Source organism: Rana temporaria, chromosome 3 (genome assembly GCF_905171775.1).
Source record: "Rana temporaria chromosome 3, aRanTem1.1, whole genome shotgun sequence".
NCBI classification, from domain to species: Eukaryota; Metazoa; Chordata; class Amphibia; order Anura; family Ranidae; genus Rana; species Rana temporaria.
Genome location: NC_053491.1, coordinates 196,339,379 through 196,359,332, shown reverse-complemented (window position 1 = coordinate 196,359,332; position 19,954 = coordinate 196,339,379). Strand labels below are relative to the sequence as shown.

The 19,954-nt window shown below is 43.9% G+C and overlaps 1 protein-coding gene across 1 annotated transcript in view; it reads left to right on the top strand.

The window, feature by feature from the left end:
- Window positions 1-211: 211 nt before the first annotated feature.
- Window positions 212-19,954, top strand: part of GNS (glucosamine (N-acetyl)-6-sulfatase) — a 51,096-nt gene continuing 31,353 nt past the window's right edge. Inside the window, exons 1-5 of the mRNA XM_040344077.1 lie at window positions 212-484; window positions 11,324-11,383; window positions 15,144-15,347; window positions 17,694-17,759; window positions 19,307-19,405. Coding sequence (XP_040200011.1) covers window positions 314-484; window positions 11,324-11,383; window positions 15,144-15,347; window positions 17,694-17,759; window positions 19,307-19,405 — 600 coding nt within the window. The 5' untranslated portion in view covers window positions 212-313. The remainder of the gene's footprint in view (window positions 485-11,323; window positions 11,384-15,143; window positions 15,348-17,693; window positions 17,760-19,306; window positions 19,406-19,954) is intronic.

Here is a 19,954-nt window from a genome sequence, read left to right as displayed (position 1 = left end):
TCATGGCAGTATATAATAGCTGAGGCTGGCTGCTGCTGTAGTCACGGGCCCACAATGACAATGTACAGTATACAGCCTCTCTATCCTTCTATGTGTGACTACAGCCTGCACAGTGTAGGGAGGCATGAGATGAGTATACACACACGCCCCCTAGTGGGCAGACACGCCTCCTGTGTACGTTGCTTCCTCCTTCTCTCCCTTCTTCCTGTTATTGTCAGGCATGTGATGTGAAACTGATCAGCTGACCCGTATAGTTCTACTTCCTCTTCTGGGCTGTGTGCATGTGTGTGCCGTGCGAGTAATGAACTAGAAGATGGGCACTTTGTATGAGAGGAGAAGGATGAGTTGTGTGGGCTCTCCGGGAACATGGCTGTATCTGCTCTTCTCAGCTTCCCTGTGTTTATCGGCTGTGGAGGGGGAGTCCCGGAGACCGAACATAGTGCTGATCCTCACAGATGACCAGGATGTCTCCTTGGGTGGCATGGTAACTAGCTCTTGTCATTGGGGGTATATGGTTGGGGAAATGTCACTTTGCCCTATGTGTGTCTCTCCTCCTTGTGTGTTTGGCTCTTTGTCTTTCTTCTTGTCACGTATACAGTTTTTGTAGGGCTTGCGATTACAAATCCAACGCCTCATAAACGCTTTGGACGCCACCCACGCGTTTGGAAGCGTTCCCCAGGATTGGGAACTTTTGGGCTAGGTTCATATTTGTGCGATACAGAAATATCGCTTTAGCAGGTGTGTGGTGCTCCCTTATCGATGAACTGCGCATGCGCCGTAGGTCATGGCACAACAGCTGACATAACCATGACGCATGCGCACATTGTAGGAGGGGAGATACCATTTCACGGGCACAATTGAAACCTATGCAAACAGTGAGGGGAGACCATAGTTCTCACATTGTGCCTCGCCACTAGCCGCCCTCCAGCAGCAGCGATGCACAAGCTAAGAACTACGATCTCCCCTTGCTATTTGTATAGGTTTCAGGTGTGCCTGTGAAATGGTATCTCCCATCGAGAGATACCTCCTATGTGTGCTTGCGCCATGGTTACGACAACTCAGCTGGAGTACGGCTCTGTCCTGCGTGGGCACTATTTAATGGGGGCACTTCTCTACAGAACACCGCTATATTTCTGTAACCATACCCAACGCACTTTACTAACATGCGCATAAAATCACATGCCGTAATGTAGGGTAACAAAGTACTATTATGATGCAGCGAAATTAAAAAAAATAGGGTCATGTGCTGCTTTGTGATTCGGATGTGGTAGGCAGCCTAATCAAAATAATGGGGTGCCCTCCTCATGAAAAATGTGAGCCCAGACTTAAAGCCCAAGTATGGGCAAAAACTAAAGTTTTCCTATTCTATAACCTACCACATAGGTTTTTTTTTTTTCCTATATAGCAAAGAAAGATATACTGGCCTAAGGCTGGCCACACACAGTGCAAACTTCTTTCCTGCAACCATGGGTTGCAGGAAACAAATTTTCATGCTTCCCCCCCCAGACTGTGCTGACAGGGGAATCAGGAATTGTCTTCTACCGGGGGGAGTGGGTGTGGGAAGCTGTCCCTGCCAGAAGAAGACAGTGATCACCCCTAGAGAATCTGGTAGGCTGGTTGTACCCAAGTTGATTGTACCAAGCTGATCATTCAGCCTGCCCATTAACGATTCGAATCTCGCCCTGTTTCTGCTGAACCAGCCAAAATTTGAACCGTGTATGGCCAGCCTAAGTTCACAGTCCAGGTTCCTCGTCACAGCTGTTTCCTGCTGCAGGGACCACCAATCCAGATGTGCAGGTTAGCCCTCGCTGAGTGGTGCTCTTGCAATCATGTTGTCATTCCTCTTCTGGATTTTGAGGGGATCCAGCTGCTGGACAGCTAGTAGGAAGTGTTCATATCATGGGGGCAGTGATATGGATGTGCGAAGAAGGGCCCCATCATAAGTGAAGTCTTGAAAGACACCAGCAGTGGGCCATCATTTGTGGCACCTCGACCAGCAGTAGGGGCATAATTTGTGGCACTGCCACCAGCAGTGGGGTATGATTTGTGGGGCATAATTTGTGGCACCGCCACCAGCAGTGGAGCATAATTTGTGGCACCGCCACCAGCAGTGGGGGCATAATTTGTGGCACCGCCACCAGCAGTGGGGGCATAATTTGTGGCACCGCCACCAGCAGTGGGGGCATAATTTGTGGCACCGCCACCAGCAGTTGGGGCATAATTTGTGGCACCGCGACCAGCAGTGGGGTATGATTTGTGGGGCATAATTTGTGGCACCGAAACCAGCAGTGGGGGCATAATTTGTGGCACCGCGACCAGCAGTGGGGGCATAATTTGTGGCACCGACACCAGCAGTGGGGGCATAATTGCTGCTGGACAGCTAGTAGGAAGTGTGCATATCATGGGGGCAGTGATGTGGATGTGCGAAGAAGGGCCCCATCATAAGTGAAGTCTTGAAAGACACTAGCAGTGGGGCATAATTTGTGGCACCGCGACCAGCAGTGGGGTATGATTTGTGGGGCATAATTTGTGGCACCGAAACCAGCAGTGGAGCATAATTTGTGGCACCGCCACCAGCAGTGGGGGCAAAATTTGTGGCACCGCCACCAGCAGTGGGGGCAAAATTTGTGGCACCGCCACCAGCAGTGGGGGCAAAATTTGTGGCACCGCCACCAGCAGTGGGGGCATAATTTGTGGCACCGCCACCAGCAGTTGGGGCATAATTTGTGGCACCGCCACCAGCAGTGGGGTATGATTTGTGGGGCATAATTTGTGGCACCGCCACCAGCAGTGGGGGCATAATTTGTGGCACCGACACCAGCAGTGGGGGCATAATTTGTGGGGCATAATTTGTGGCACCGAGACCAGCAGTGGGGCATAATTTGTGGCACCGCGACCAGCAGTGGGGCATAATTTGTGGCACCGCGACCAGCAGTGGGGCATAATTTGTGGCACCGACACCAGCATTGGGGCGCTATTTCTCCCCTTTAATACCAAAGACAGGGCACTGTTTACTTCCACTGATGCCAGAAAAACTGTTTTTTTTCCTGCTGGCCACAATCCCCCGCCCCCCCTCCCCCTCGAATTCTGAAGGACAATAAACTTTCCCTTTGTTTAGAAAGCTTATAGATCCCTGAGCTAGAGGCTAGTGGGGAAGGGGGCAAAGTATATGTAGTACATTGCACCATCTTCCTAATGTGCTGTGGAAAGCTAGCTATGTGGTTGGACAAGTTGCCCTTCCCCCTTCCCCCACAGCTGTCCAACAATGCAGCTAGGAAGAGGAGGCTGCACTGATAGCTGGCACTTATCTCCTGCTCCAGACACTTTTCTGAGACTAAGTGTTGGCACGAGGAATTTAAACTAAGAAGATGTGAAATTCTTTTGGCACCCTCCTATAAAGTACATTTCATCTATGTAAATATTAACCTGTGTCCTTGGAATTCAGCTAATGACAAGATTTGGACTCCTGACCCCCAAAGAGGAAAAGCCTGACGGGGGAGATGAGTATAAGTAGGGGGGTCAACTCTTTCAATTGAGCCTGAATAAGGAAAGTAACAGAGTCTCTTTAAATATATTTTCCTCTTCAGCAGATCACTTATGCAAAGAAGAGCAAGTTCAGCAGGTTTGTGCTCTGAAAGATCATGAAATAAGGAATTTGTGTGCACTCCAGCAGCCTATGGACTGGTTTTCTGCGTTTGACTTGTGTTTTGAAGCAGGTTTAACAAGTGGGCACATTTTCATTTACTTAGAGGAAGTTTCCTTATCATAAAATAACAGACACCTTTAAAAAGGTTTAGTAATCACAATCTACCACAATCCACTTGTGGCACTGCTGGTGGCGGTGACACAAATTATGCCCCACAAATTATGCTCCACTGCTGGACGCGGTGCCACAAATTATGCTCCACTGCTGGACGCGGTGCCACAAATTATGCATCACTGCTGGACGCGGTGCCACAAATTATGCATCACTGCTGGACGCGGTGCCACAAATTATGCCCCCACTGCTGGTCGCGGTGCCACAAATTATGCCCCCACTGCTGGTCGCGGTGCCACAAATTATGCTCCACTGCTGGTCGCGGTGCCACAAATTATACCCCACTGCTGGTTGCGGTGCCACAAATTATGCTCCACTGCTGGTCGCGGTGCCACAAATTATGCTCCACTGCTGGTCGCGGTGCCACAAATTATACCCCACTGCTGGTCGCGGTGCCACAAATTATACCCCACTGCTGGTCGCGGTGCCACAAATTATGCTCCACTGCTGGTCGCGGTGCCACAAATTATGCTCCACTGCTGGTCGCGGTGCCACAAATTATGCTCCACTGCTGGTCGCGGTGCCACAAATTATGCTCCACTGCTGGTCGTGGTGCCACAAATTATGCTCCACTGCTGGTTGCGGTGCCACAAATCATGCTCCACTGCTGGTGGCGGTGCCACAAATTATGCTCCACTGCTGGTGGCGGTGCCACAAATTATGCTCCACTGCTGGAGGCGGTGCCACAAATTATGCCCCACTGCTGGTGGCGGTGCCACAAATTATGCCCCACTGCTGGTGGCGGTGCCACAAATTATGCCCCACTGCTGGTCGGGGTGCCACAAATTATGCCCCACTGCTGGTCGGGGTGCCACAAATTATGCTCCACTGCTGGTCGCGGTGCCACAAATTATGCCCCACTGCTGGTCGCGGTGCCACAAATTATGCCCCACTGCTGGTCGCGGTGCCACAAATTATGCCCCACTGCTGGTCGCGGTGCCACAAATTATACCCCACTGCTGGTCGGGGGGGCCACAAATTATGCTCCACTGCTGGTGGCGGTGCCACAAATTATGCTCCACTGCTGGTGGCGGTGCCACAAATTATGCTCCACTGCTGGTGGCGGTGCCACAAATTATGCTCCACTGCTGGTGGCGGTGCCACAAATTATGCTCTACTGCTGGTGGCGGTGCCACAAATTATGCTCCACTTCTGGTTGTGGTGCCACAAATTATGCTCCACTGCCGCTGGCGGATGACGGGTCCCTCTCTGCTCACTGAGTGGGGAGGGGCTTATCGAGCGCCGCTGTCTCCAATGGAGAGATCTGATGAAAATAGACGGCATTTCAGTTTTCATCAGATCTCATCCGATCTGCTATGGAGGCATGGAGACGTATCGCCGTACATCTGATTTTAGTGGATCAGGTCACATGTCAGCGGACATTTCACCACTGACTTCTGACGCTCCATAGGGTTGCATGGAGCGGTCGTTCAGGTCCGCCGACAAGACTGACAGGGGGAGTAGCCCTCTCAAGACAAACCTACGTTGCTAAAAGGCATGCAGGTTAGTTTTGATGCATCAGGTGGTCCCATGCCCCCTTGCCAACTTATCATGGGTATACCAGCCCTGGAATTGAAACTTGGTGATGTGCTTATCAGTATTGATATTCCAGTTATATAAGAGGAACCGCTGATATTGTATTTCTTGCACACACAAAAACCTCTACACATGTAGTCTTTGTGTGTGAAGGTGGTGTCAAGTGTCTGTTTTCTATAGTATGCAATTGGCAAAATGCGTACACCTCCATTTCTTGGTATCCTTAAGTGCATATAAATTGTTAGGAGGTGTATGTATGGTTGTCCCTATATGGGATATATGTATCACATTATGGCTGTATTGTTTTAATGAACCATTTTATACACATGACGTGTGGATAAAGATAGATAATATATTATTTAAAAAATGTTTAATCCTAAAGGAACACTAAAGGCAAACTTTTTTTTTTTTTTTTTTAAATAACGAACATGTTATACTTGCCTCCACTGTGCAGCTCGTTTTGCACAGAGTGTCCCCTAACCCTGTCTTCTGGGGTCCCTTGGCGGCTGTCTCGGCTCCTCCTCGCAAAAGCTTTCCACCTTCATGCGAGCGAGCTCGCATGGTGGAAAGCTTTTTCGAGCGCACTCCCGTGATACAGCAGCGGGCATAGCCGCCGACTGTATCACTCGGCCCCGCCCCGGCGCGTCATCCGCTGTGATTGACAGCAGCGCCAGCCAATGACTGCGCTGCTATCAATCTGTCCGAAGAGGTTTACGTGGACGCGCGCGGGACTTTCAAGGGCTCAGGTAAGTAAAACGGGGGTTCGGGGGGGGGGGGGGGGTCGGTAGTGTCGGATGTTATTTCACCTTAATGCATAGGATAAGGAGATATTTGCAGAAAACGCTGCACCGATGTCTATGGCGCAGGCGCACTGAGTGTGCCGGTTTTCTGAATGGGAAAATGCCGCGACCCTCCTTCATGCGTGTGACGTCATCGACGCTCTGGCCAATCACAATGCCGGAGCGGCGATACCCAGAAGGAACTCGGAAGAAAGATGGCGAGGGGAACGAGGAGGACTTCAGGGGCTTCAATCCCAGGTAAATGCCACATAATGAGCTAGTATGCGCGCAGGTTTTTTTTTTTTACAGGCAACATTTTTGGGGTTTACTTCCTCTTTAACTACCTCGAGTGGTCAACAGCACCCTGGTAGTTCATTGAGAACTACAAGCCGACAGCCTCAAAGGCTCTGTGAATGAGTGGTGTGACTAGCCGGTGCTGGTGTAGCATGTTACAGAAGGCAAACTTCTCCTTTTTTTTAAAGTGGAACTAAAGGAGATTATATATATATATATATATATATATATATATATATATATATATATATATATATATATATATATATATATATATATATATATATATATATATATAGTTTTGAATACAGATTGGATTTTTTTATTTTATTTTTTTAATAAGGATAGATTAGTCCAACTCCATTTTACTTCCTGGAACGTGCTGAAACGTGACCGTGCACATCATTTGAGGTAGCATTCCCTGGATGCATCTGTGAGGCCAGGGTTACATCACCTCTGTCTCGCCCAACCAGGAAGTGGGAAAAAACATAATTGTAACTAAAATAAAAAAATATTTACCTGTAAAAATGATTACATGCTCATGTGATTTCTAGTGAAAGGGAGGGAAAAGTCCCTTTTTTAAGATTTTTTCTGGCATTAATGGATGGACAGTAATACTTTGTTAGGGATGGAAGCACACAACTACGTACTTTATACTTGTTTAGTCTGGGACATGCATCTGCCAATATACTTTTAATATATGGGGGTTCATCCTTAGGTGTGTACTGGAGGTGGCTCTGGTTTTCTTTTGTCCCATCCCCAGGAGCTGCAATCCGCATCGGGGCCTTCCCATCCTCTTCCGTTATAATAAGATGTGGAGGAGGGGCGTGCACCTGATGCGGATCAACGTAACGCCCACAAGCTGAGCAGATGACGTCACTTTGTGGCACCACACGCCGACATGTGCTGTTTCTCCAACTGTGTGCACCACGAGAGAGGGTTTGAGTGCAAATTGCTGGGCATCAATGGATGCCCAGGCACTGACGTTGCCTCCCCATTGACTTTGCAGCGTGATGTTGGTGGTTACCTGAGGCCGATTGCCTTTACCTATACCACATCCCGAGTCCACACTTTGTGTTCTACACTCCTGAGACTGCACTATCCTGGTTCATAATTTTTATTCTAAGTCTAAGGTACTATTTGGTTTCCATCGTTTACTTCACATGTCAAATTGCATGTCAAATTTGGTGGCAGTTTCTGGCAATGGCAGCGTCCGAATCGGTGCAACCCCCCCCCCCCACATATTTGCTGCGCCACATCGATTCCCTAAAGTAGTTTCTGTACTATTGGCGATTTCGGGGTTCTATTTCCATTGACATCTGCAGCAACCCACACAGATGTCTCCGAAATCGCCCCCGAAGTCGGGGCTGACATGCGGGAATGAACTTGCACAATTTCATTCCCGCTGTCAGTGTGAAGGCTTATGGTGAGATACACAATCTTTATCACTTTACACATGGCTTCCTTGCCACTGTTATATGTCCTTGTGGGGTTACACTTTATTTTCCCCTTATTTTATCAGTTGTGCAATCACTCCATTGATTTATTATTATTATTATTATACAGCATCAATTACAAATCACAACTGGTAACCGGGGACCACATTCCAATATATGTAGAACTCCAGGTGTTTGTGCCGCCTTTTTGCCGTGGATATTACCACCTCAGCTCCCGGGGATGATGTTTTTCCCACAGTGCCTCCAGTTACTGATATCATCAATAGTCTTGATCTATATTTTACTTGTAGGTAAGAGTGCTAGGATCCAGTTGTTGTCCCTCCTCTTCCCCCTCTCTTTATACTAATCATTCTACTATTCTGGCATTTTTAGATTTTATTATAGATGCACCTAATTTGCATCTACTCCTGATGGGTGGAAGTTGTCCACGAAATGCGGCATCGCGACATCGCAGCAACTATGTGTTCAATATTAGAATGTTTTTTTGAATCGTGAATCGATCCTATACATATGATCGTTTTTTTTATATCTAACTATGTTCATGTTTACTTCCAGGTATACTTACCAAATATTTACAATATGTACTATGTTGGAATACTATATATAATGGCCCGGATTCACAGACACTGGCGCATATTTATGCCGCCATAGCGTATCTCCTTTACGCACTGAATTCACAAAGCACTTCCTCCCAAATCTGCGCTGGGTTTCTCAGGCGTAAGTGGAAGTGGGTGTGAGCCATGCTAATGAGGCGTGACCCCATGCAAATGATGGGCCGAGCGCCAGACAGATACATATCGCCAACTGCGTATGTGCCGTCCCGTGGGCGCATCTCAGTGCGCATGCTCACAATCACGTCGGAACAACTGCCTAAGATACGCCGGATCACTGCCTATGGTGTGAACGTAACCTACGCCTAGTCATATTCACGTACAACGTAAAATACGCCGGCTTGTGTTCCCTGGTGCAGCCCTTTGCATGGATGCTGCTGAGTTACACCTCCTTTATGGGGTATAACTTTACACCATACGTACAACTTACGCGCACCAGTCGTAGCCTGCGTCGGGCGCTAGTATGATCGTGAATCGGCATATCTCCCTCATTTGCATATTTGAATAGAAAATCAATTGGAGCGCCACATGCGTCCACTCTACGCCAGCGTAGGCAAGTTACGTCGGTGGAATGAAGCCTGTTTTTAGGCGTATCTTAGTTTTGTGGGCACGGCGCACAGATACGACGGCGCATATTTGCACTTACGCGGCGTCTCTCATGATACGTCGGTGCAAGTGCTTTGTGAATCCGGGCCATTGTGTACTATGTTGGAATACTTGGTGTATATATACTCGTGTGTAATATTAAATGTTACTGTGTATCTATTGGTTCGTTCATTCTTAGTTGTGTGCTTCATATAAAGTCCCCCTTTATGATATGTAACAGGGATGGAGGCATGTGAATCTGGATAGTCGCTGCCTCATATAAAGTCCCCAATTTTCTTTTCTTTCCTCTTCACTAATACTTTGTCAATACTTAGTCAAAGTGCCTAGACCTCAAATATGTGAGCAGCACTGATGGAAACCTACAATAGCATTTTCTCCAGTAAAGTTTTTTAGCTTTTCAATTGCCCTTTATTTATCCATCCAAGAACAGCTAAAGTAGATCTTAGGAAAGGCCTTGTGTACACAAAGCATTACAGACATTTTTTTTTCGCCATTTATCTCGATTATGAAAGCTGGCCATAGATGGTGTGATTTTTTTTTTTTATTCATTTTTTCCTGTAGCCACGGGTTGCTGGAAAGAAAGTCACTTGATTTCCCCATCTACACATTCAGTGTTATGGGGTGGGGGTCCCCTCCTGCAGCGCCATTGTGTTCTCCTGACAAGGGGGTGCAGGGAGATGCCCCTTTCTGGGAGAACACAGTGATTATTGCTAGCTGCTATACCCACTGTCAATAATCGCATGAAAAATCCAACATGCTCGTTGTACCCAAGTTGACTGATCGATGGATCTACTTGGGTACCATAGATGGTTCAAATCCTGGGCGGTCCCTGCTGAACCTGCCAATATTCTAACCATTTGTATATTTGAAGGAAAATAATTGGAGCATAGAAAACACAAAGGTTTTATGGAAAAAATACAAAATGTATTAAAATTAAAATACAATGATAAAATCATTTGTCCTTATAGAGTGCTGATTACAGAATTACTAGACGGAAATAGTGGTGGCCAGCACTATTCTGTAATCAGCACTCTATAAGGACAAATGATTTTATCATTGTATTTTAATTTTATTTAATACATTTTGTATTTTTTCATAAAACCTTTGGGCCAGATTCACAGATAAAATACGCCGGCGTATCTACTGATACGCCGGTGTATTTTCAAATTTCCCGCATCGTATCTTTAGTTTGAATCCTCAAACCAAGATACGACGGCATTTGGGTAAGATCCGACAGACGTACGGCTTCGTACGCCTTAGGATGCAATACTTCGGCGCCCGCTGGGTGGAGTTTGCGTCGTTTTCCGCGTCGGGTATGCTAATTAGCTGTTTACGGCGATCCACGAAGCTACGCGCGCTCGTCGCATTCTCTTACGTCGGCTTTTCCCGTCGTAAGGTTACGGATGCTATTTCAATGGCTTATATTTAGACTAGCCATGTTAAAGTATGGCCGTTGTTCCCGCGTCGAATTTAGAATTTTTTTTTTTGCGCAAGTCGTCCGGGAATAGGAAAGGACGTAACGCACGTCGCCGTTCAAAAAATTACGTCAGTGCGACCTCATTTTCGCGCAAAGCACGGCGGGAAATTACAAAACAGAGTATGCGCAGTACGTTCGGCGTGGGAACGCGCCTAATTTAAATGATACACGCCCCATTTGAATTAGGCGGGCTTGCGCCGGACGGATTTACGCTGCCGCAAGTTTACAGGCAAGTGCTTTGTGAATCAAGCACTTGCGCTAAAATCTTGCGGTGGGGTAACGTAAATGGGTACGTTACGCCGCCGGAATTGTACATGAATCTGGCCCTTTGTGTTTTCTATGCTCGCCTATCAATAGACGTGATATCTCCATAAGGTCCTAATTATTCTGAGTTGGCTAATACCCGCTCAGTTTATTTGCCTCTAACCATTTGTAGCTGGCATAAGAGTCAGACTTCTAGAGCAGATTTGCACGGATCTGTGGCTGTCAGGAACTGCATACTTTCTGATGTTCTAATGAGTGGGGGTTTTTGATTGTGACAGACGACAATCAACCTTTTTTCAAGGCTTAGTTTTCCATTTTTACTGGCATGAATTATTGACTATTTCATGATAAAGTTATGTACATGGAGAGTGTTTTTAATGGTGCAATGTTTATTTGTAGCATAATATATGAACATATATTTTAATGATGGTTAAAAAATTGTTAATTGTGCAAACATAAATAATAATATACTTTTTTTGCAGACTCCGTTGAAAAAGACTAAAGAACTGCTTGGAGATCATGGTGTTACTTTTACCAATGCGGTGAGTTTTTTTTTTTTTTTTTTTTTTTTGTGGTCACAAGAATTCGAAAGCTCTCTGACGTGTTGTTGAATTCACATTAGCAGGCTAATGTAGGTGGAATGTAGAAATGACCAGACATAATGTGCCGATAACTGGTGGAACTCTCTGCATGATTGTATAGCACCCGGCAGTTGTGGAAATAAGCCGTTTTAAAGTGTTTCTAAAGGCAGATTTTTTTTTTTTTTTTTTTAACCTTCATGCATTCTATGCATAAAGGTAAAAAACCTTCTGTGTGCAGCTCCCCTCCCCAGCCCCCCTTATACTTACCTAAGCCTCATCTCGATCCAGAGATGTGTATGAGAGCAGTGACACTCGCGTCTTCTGAATCTCCTCGTTGGCTCACACAGCAGCAAGCAGCAGGAGCTATTGGCCCCATGCTGCTGTCGTTCACAGCCAGTGTGCCAATAAGGAGTAAGTGGGGAACTGGCCCAAGCTGCGTGTGTGAATGAACCATGTCCATTCACTGAAACAGGGCTTTGGAGCGAGCCTGCTCAAGTACCCCTATAGCAAGAGGCTTGCTATAAGGGGGGAGGTGGCAGGACCGCCAGCAGGGACCCCAAAAAGAAGAGGCGGCAAGTATGACATGTTTGTTATTAAAGGCTTGTGGTGGTTTTTATTTTTGTATTTAAGCTCAGTTTTTGTATGAGGTATGGAGTAAAACATCTTGTTGCGTAACAGATCTTTTACTATACCGCATTTAAGGCCTTGTTCACACCATGGTGCAGACACCTCAGTTGTTTTCTGCAATGGCACAAAAAAACAATAGTTCTCAGCGTGCTCGGTTTACACCACAACACTGGTATTGCGTGCAGATTTCTACACAGGAGAAAAAAAAAAGACTTGACATCAACATTGGTGTGAATAGGGCACATGACTGACATGCATGAAAACAGAGTTAAAGTGATGTGAAACTGATGTCTGTGCAAATGAAATCTTCACAGTTTTTTCATCAGTTCTCATCAGTTTTTATGCACGTATGGTGTGAACGAGAAAAAAATGAAGAAAAGAGAGAGAAAAGACCACGCTCCCTAATGGTGACTAAACACAATACAATTGAGTGAAATAATGAAAATGCATCTAACCCAGCAGTAAATGCAATATTGTAAATTAAAGCAGCAGTGAAAAATTGTGCGACAACTCAAATAATTATGCAAGAGAAAATGTGAAAGACTGCGCTATAAACCAACATGTAAATAAACAGTGGAAAATGTCTTAAAATATAAACAACACAAATACCACATTCGGTGCATGAATGTGAATGTAACCCATGTGATTGTATATTGAATAATGTAAGAGTCCAATTGCCAACAAATAAATGGCAGCAAAAAAGAGAAAAAAAGTCTTAATATATGTCAAGAAAAAATTATTCCACAATGACAGAAACGTGAAGAAAAATCTAGGATGACACCAATAGCACACGTGTCCCTTCACCAGAAGTACAAGCCTGCTTACCAGAACACAGGCTAGATAGGCCTGGAAAACACACTTTAATCCGGATTAGGTCGTACGCCAGGAAGATGATCACAAGAAATCCGAGCGGATCCAGATCAATCTCGTCAATAGCGACGGCTGGAGGGTTGATGGAAATGATCCGAACGAGTGAAAACGATCACCTCACTCACACCAGATATCTCGTTCAGAATCGAGGGAAGAAATACTTGCATAGCATAATATTGTATGCACAAGGTTTAATATGTAAAAAAGTCAGATATACTCCCAAAGGTATCTGAATAAAATCGCATTTAAAAACAAACAGCCGGCCGGCAAGCAGACACCCGTCCTATGGGCAAAAACGTCAGTGTGTCAACTTCCCGACGATCGTTTCGTCTCACAAAGACGTTGTCACAGGGGACTTTTTTACATATTAAACCTTGTGCATACAATATTATGCTATGCGAGTATTTCTTCCCTCGGTACTGTACGAGATATCTGGTGTGAGTGAGGTGATCGTTTCCACTCGTTCGGATCATTTCCATCAACCCTCCAGCCGTCGCTATTGACGAGATTGATCTGGATCCGCTCGGATTTCTTGTGACCATCTTCCTGGCGTAAAGTGTGTTTTCCAGGCATATCTAGCCTGTGTTCTGGTAAGCAGGCTTGTACTTCTGGTGAAGGGACACGTGTGGTATTGGTGTCATCCTAGATTTTTCTTCACGTTTCTGTCATTGTGGAATCATTTTTTCTTGACGTATATTAAGACTTTTTTTTTCTCTTTTTTGCTGCCATTTATTTGTTGGCAATTGGACTCTTACATTATTCAATATACAATCACATGGGTTACATTCACATTCATGCACCGAATGTGGTATTTGTGTTTATATTTTAAGACATTTTCCACTGTTTATTTACATGTTGGTTTATAGCGCAGTTTTTCACATTTTCTCTATGGTGTGAATGAGCCCTAAGATGAGTATTCTATTATAGACCCCTTTCACACTTGGGCATTTTTCAGGCGCTTTAGTGTGAAAGCACTCGGGCTTTCACATTGGGATTACAGATGCAGCTTCTTACAGGCACTTTTTTTAACACTGAAGAAAAAACGCCCCAGTGTGAAAGGGGTCTTATAGTGGAAGTGCGTTACCTGTCCAGTTGTATTAGGCCAGTTCTGTCACCATGGATCGACTTGGTCTCATTGTTTTGCATGTAAATCATTTCTAGATTAGATTAGAATAAAGAACGTCATTATTAGGAACACAGACCACATGCTGTTGGCAAATTGTTTTATTCATTTATTTTTTGTGGTCGGCATCGATGGTCTCATGTGTCCAATTGAAACGGAACTTGAGCTAGTTTATGAAATCCCTGGATACAGTCACTGTGCAGCGAATGGTGTGCAAGGTGCAGACAGCTGCTGTGTGTGCGTACACGCCAGGTGGTGGCAACATAGGCTGTTTTTCAGGTTTGGCCTCATTAACCACATGCAATGTTTAGTGAGGGATGGCAGACAAATTACAAAACACCTACTGCTCTTCAAACATGCCAGCTCTGCATTTTAAAGTGGTGCCATCTTTGCAGACCTGTACTGTACAGTATACGTTTACCAGTTCACAAACCTGGATGAGACCTCCTAGAAATATAGATTGCTATAATGCATGTGGGGCCTGCATTGGGTGCCCCTCTCAACTCCATGTACCGAACTGCTCTTCATTGGCTGAGTGATATCATTCATCCTATTCTTCAGTGAGGAGTGTTTATAATATATAGTGTGTGGTTGTTTGTGTTGAACAATATTAACGTTTTGATTATCATTTTATCATATATATATATATATATATATATATATATATATATATATATATATATATATATATATATATATATGTGTGTGTGTGTGTGTGTATAATATATATATATTATATATTCTTTTACACTTTTGCCCCTCTATTGTTCCACATCTTAGGTGTGGATTCTTTGGTCATACTAGTGGAGGTATCCTAATGGATTAGAGTTGACATGTCGTAATAATTGTTTTATTTTGTAGACAAAAGAAAGGTCCATAAAGACATAGATGAGTGAGTTTGGGGTGGAGGAACATAGATTCCCAAGAGAAAAATCTTTACTGGATAAAGCTACATCTGTATGAAACCAACTTCATGCTGCTATCATAATTCATGTGCTTATTTCATGAGATGTATTTACTGATATAACAGTGAGCATACATATTGAGGACTTTAATAATTACCAGCTTGTATAACCTTTTACCCTTTATTCTTATTTGCAGTATGTTGCCAGTGCTCTGTGCTGCCCAAGCAGGGCCAGCATTCTGTCTGGAAGATACCCACATAACCACCATGTTGTCAACAACACAATAGAAGGGAACTGCAGCAGCAAAGCCTGGCAAAAGACCCAGGAGCCATTCGCTTTTCCGGCTCTTCTGTATTCCATTGGCTACCAGACTTTCTTTGCTGGAAAGTACCTAAATCAGGTACACGCTGTCTCTCCCCCCCCCCCCCCTCCCCCTCCCCCCCCCCCCTTCTTCTTCCTTTTTTTTTCATTCAATTGTACCTTTTACATTTAAACACACATTTGTATACTGACTTTAAAATCCTGCACACTGCTACATTGATTTATTTTATTTTTTTAGACATTCTGCATTTATATCCATTAAGCCTCTGAACATATTTAGGGAGATAAGAAACTTTAGAAGTTATCTTGGGGCTCATGCACACTGCAGCTCAAAGAAGCGGCTCCTATAGGCTTTTGAGCTCTTATTTTCCCTGCCTGGAAAAGCCCCTCAGTGTTAGCCAATATGTCCATGCACGCTATGGCTTTTTCATAAGTTTACAGGCAGAACCCCCCCCCCCCCCTAAACTCGCATTAAGAGGAGCTTTCGAGCAGAAAAGACGCCCAAGTGCCCAAAAATGTGCGAAGAACCTTGACTATATATATATATATATATATATATATATATATATATATATATTACACATACACAGGTCATTCTCAAAAAATTTGCATATTGTGATAAAGTTCATTATTTTCTGTAATGTACTGATAAACATTAGACTTTCATATATTTTAGATTCATTACACACAACTGAAGTAGTACAAGCCTTTTTATTGTTTTAATATTGATGATTTTGGCATACAGCTCATAAAAACCCAAAATTTCTATCTAAAAAAATTAGCATATTTCATCCGACCAATAAAAGTAAAGTGTTTTTAATTAAAAAAAAGTCAACCTTTAAATAATTATGTTCAGTTATGCACTCAATACTTGGTCGGGAATCCTTTTGCAGAAATGACTGCTTCAATGCGGCGTGGCATGGAGGCAATCAGCCTGTGGCACTGCTGAGGTGTTATGGAGGCCCAGGATGCTTCGGTAGCGGCCTTAAGCTCATCCAGAGTGTTGGGTCTTGCTTCTCTCAACTTTCTCTTCCCAATATCCCACAGATTCTCTATGGGGTTCAGGTCAGGAGAGTTGGCAGGCAAATTGAGCACAGTAATACCATGGTCAGTAAACCATTTACCAGTGGTTTTGGCACTGTGAGCAGGTGCCAGGTTGTGCTGAAAAATAAAGCTTTTCAGCAGATGGAAGCATGAAGTGCTCCAAAATCTCCTGATAGCTAGCTGCATTCACCCTGCCCTTGATAAAACACAGTGGACCAACACCAGCAGCTGACATGGCACCCCAGACCATCACTGACTGTGGGTACTTGACACTGGACTTCAGGCATTTTGGCATTTCCCTCTCCCCAGTCTTCCTCCAGACTCTGTGGCACCTTGATTACAGAGTGACATGCAAAATTTGCTTTCATCCGAAAAAAGTACTTTGGACCACTGAGCAACAGTCCAGTGTTGCTTCTCTGTAGCCCAGGTCAGGCGCTTCTGCCGCTGTTTCTGGTTCAAAAGTGGCTTGACCTGGGGAATGCGGCACCTGTAGCCCATTTCCTGCACACGCCTGTACACGGTGGCTCTGGATGTTTCTACTCCAGACTCAGGTCCCCCAAGGTCTGGAATCGGTCCTTCTCCACAATCTTCCTCAGGGTCTGGTCACCTCTTCTTGTTGTGCAGCGTTTTCTGCCACACTTTTTCCTTCCCACAGACTTCCCACTGAGGTGCCTTGATACAGCACTCTGGGAACAGCCTATTCGTTCAGAAATTTCTTTCTGTGTCTTACCCTCTTGCTTGAGGGTGTTAATGATGGCCTTCTGGACAGCAGTCAGGTCGGCAGTCTTACCCATGATTGCGGTTTGGAGTAATGAACCAGGCTGGGAGTTTTTAAAAGCCTCAGGAATCTTTTGCAGGTGTTTAGAGTTAATTAGTTGATTCAGATGATTAGGTTAAGAGCTCGTTTAGAGAACCTTTTCATGATATGCTAATTTTTTGAGATAGGAATTTTGGATTTTCATGAGCTGTATGCCAAAATCATCAATATTAAAACAATAAAAAGGCTTGAACTACTTCAGTTGTGTGTAATGAATCTAAAATATAAAAAAGTCTAATGTTTATCAGTACATTACAGAAAATAATGAACTTTATCACAATATGCTAATTTTTTGAGAATGACCTGTAATATATATATATATATATATATATATATATATATATATATATATATATATAGCCGAGGAGTATTTGTGGAAAAAAAGTGATTATGCTCAAAGAAACTTGAAGCTCAATAAAAACACACAAAAGGGCACACAAAAAAAAAACTAATGTCCGTACACTGCAAGAAGGGCCAAAGACTGCAGGGTGCACATGTAGCAATATGGGTTATTGTATAGTTGTTTTTCTTTTCTAATATATAATTCTTTGTTTCTTTATGTAGTATGGAGCAGACGATGCAGGTGGAATGGGCCATGTGCCTCCTGGCTGGAATTACTGGTTCGGGTTGGTGAGTATTACATTTAGTAAAAAAAAAACTTTAGGCGCATTCCGTTGCATCTAATTATTTTCATCAATGTCTTGATTTACTCGGTCCGCATTTGAGAGTGTTGTGAGCTGCAAGGCAGATCTCAAGTGGCAGAATACCCTGTTGTGTGACAGTAGAAGCAGGAAAAGCTAGAGGAGAAAGGTTATAACCCAACGAGCAGATGAGTAGGCTAAATGCACTTTAGTGATGGTACCTCTTCCGCCCGTACACAATGAGAACAAAGTGTGAATTGCATTGATTGTTGATCACTTGACTCATGTCCAAAATTTGGTGCATGAGCTGTGCTGTGGCTCCGTGTCTGAATGGACACACGGAGCTGTGACTTGGCTTGGGTGCCCCCTTGGCAAGCTGCTTGCTGTGGGGGCACTCAACAGGAGGGAGGGGCCAGGAGCCCCCGAAGAGGGACTCGAGAAGAGGAGGATCTGGGCTGGTCTGTGCAAAACCACTACACAGGGGAGATAAGTATAATTTGTTATTGAAAACTTAAAAAAATAAAAGACTTTAGTATCACTTTAAGAGTGATTGGGGGTCTTTCACCCTCTCTCCAAAACATTTTTTTTTTATCTGGTTTCCGGTTTCCACTTTAATCACTTGCCAACGTCGCTGGACTGAAAGTGGTTATACTGGAATGATGCGCGTAGATGCATTTTTTTTTTTTTTTTTTTTTTTTTAGATGACAGTCGGCTCTCTTGTAAAAGCAATCCCAGCGGCTAACAAACTGCTGGATTGCTTTTACAAGAAGTGGGAGGTAACTCTAATGTGAACGCGCCATTTTTAAAAATCTTGGTGTGAACAAATGCTTTTCAAGGCCAGAGGAGGTATCTGTGGTCTTATAGACCCCAGATCTCTTCATTAAGAGTAAATGTCGCCTGACTATTGCTGTCAAAAGGCATGTTAACATTCCTTGTGACAGCAATAAAGGTGCTAAAAAAGAAGAAATTCAGGCAACAGTGTAAAACAAAAAATGTAAAGTCCACCCCCCCCCCCCATTTAAAGTTGTAACTTGTACAGGCTTTTAAAGCATCTCCTATGGATAGTAAAATGTACATTTATCGCTGTTGCATGCACAATTTTAAAGTTTGACATGTTTATCTATTTACTCAGCATAACATCTTTTTATATGTTACCAATAAATTGGGTTATGTATCGTGGGTTTTTCTTTTTCCATAAAAAGAAACAAATAGAACTAAATACTGCACTAACACAGTGTGCCAAAAATTGCAAAACCCACCAATTTATTCTCTAGGGCCTCTGCTTAAAAAAAAAAAAAAAAATACACGTATGTATGTATGTATGTATGTACGTACGTACGTACGTACGTACGTACGTACGGTATGTGTGTGTGTGTTTAAGGGTTACATGTAAACAAAATGTGCCAGAAAAGGCCTGGGGGGTCAAGTGGTTAAAGTAAATTTGTAATCTTTTGTTTTTAAACTATTGTAATATAAAGCATTTACAATGATTCTTGAATCTAAAAATTAATACAATTCATGCAATATCTTTTCTAGGAGAAGAATTCAAAGTACTACAACTATACCATGTCGGTGAATGGTCATTCTAAGAGCTTTGGACAGAACTACAGTGTGGATTACCTAACTGATGTCTTGGTGAGAAACCGTTTATTGCCATTGTATTAGGTTTCCCCAGTGCAGACTTTATTAATGGTTTTCACAGAATAAGGCAGAATACCTGTCGGTTGTTTTAAAGCGATTGTAAATCGCTGCACGCATTTCTTTTTCTTCTTACCTGCAAGACAAAGGCATAATGTGCTTCGCATTCTAGCACATATGAAACTTACCTGAAAACGAAGCCTTCCAGCGATGTCATCACTGGAGATAGCATCCATCTTCACCTGTCTTGTTTCCATCTTGGGTGTGGGAGCCACCGGTCGTGGCACCGGGCTCTGAAGGAAAAGCATGAGTGGTCATTAGTTCCTTCAGAGGGCATGCACCAGTGATGTCACGTGGCTGCATGTACCGTAAATATCTCCTAAACGGTGCATGTGTAGGAGATATTTATTCTACCTGTAGATAAGCCTCATTGTAGGCAAAGGAAGTTTATTTTTTTTTTATTTTTTTATTTTTTTTTAACTTGAGGCACTGCAGAGGGAGATATCATTGGCATTAGTAGGCACTCTTTCATGAAACAACAGTTTT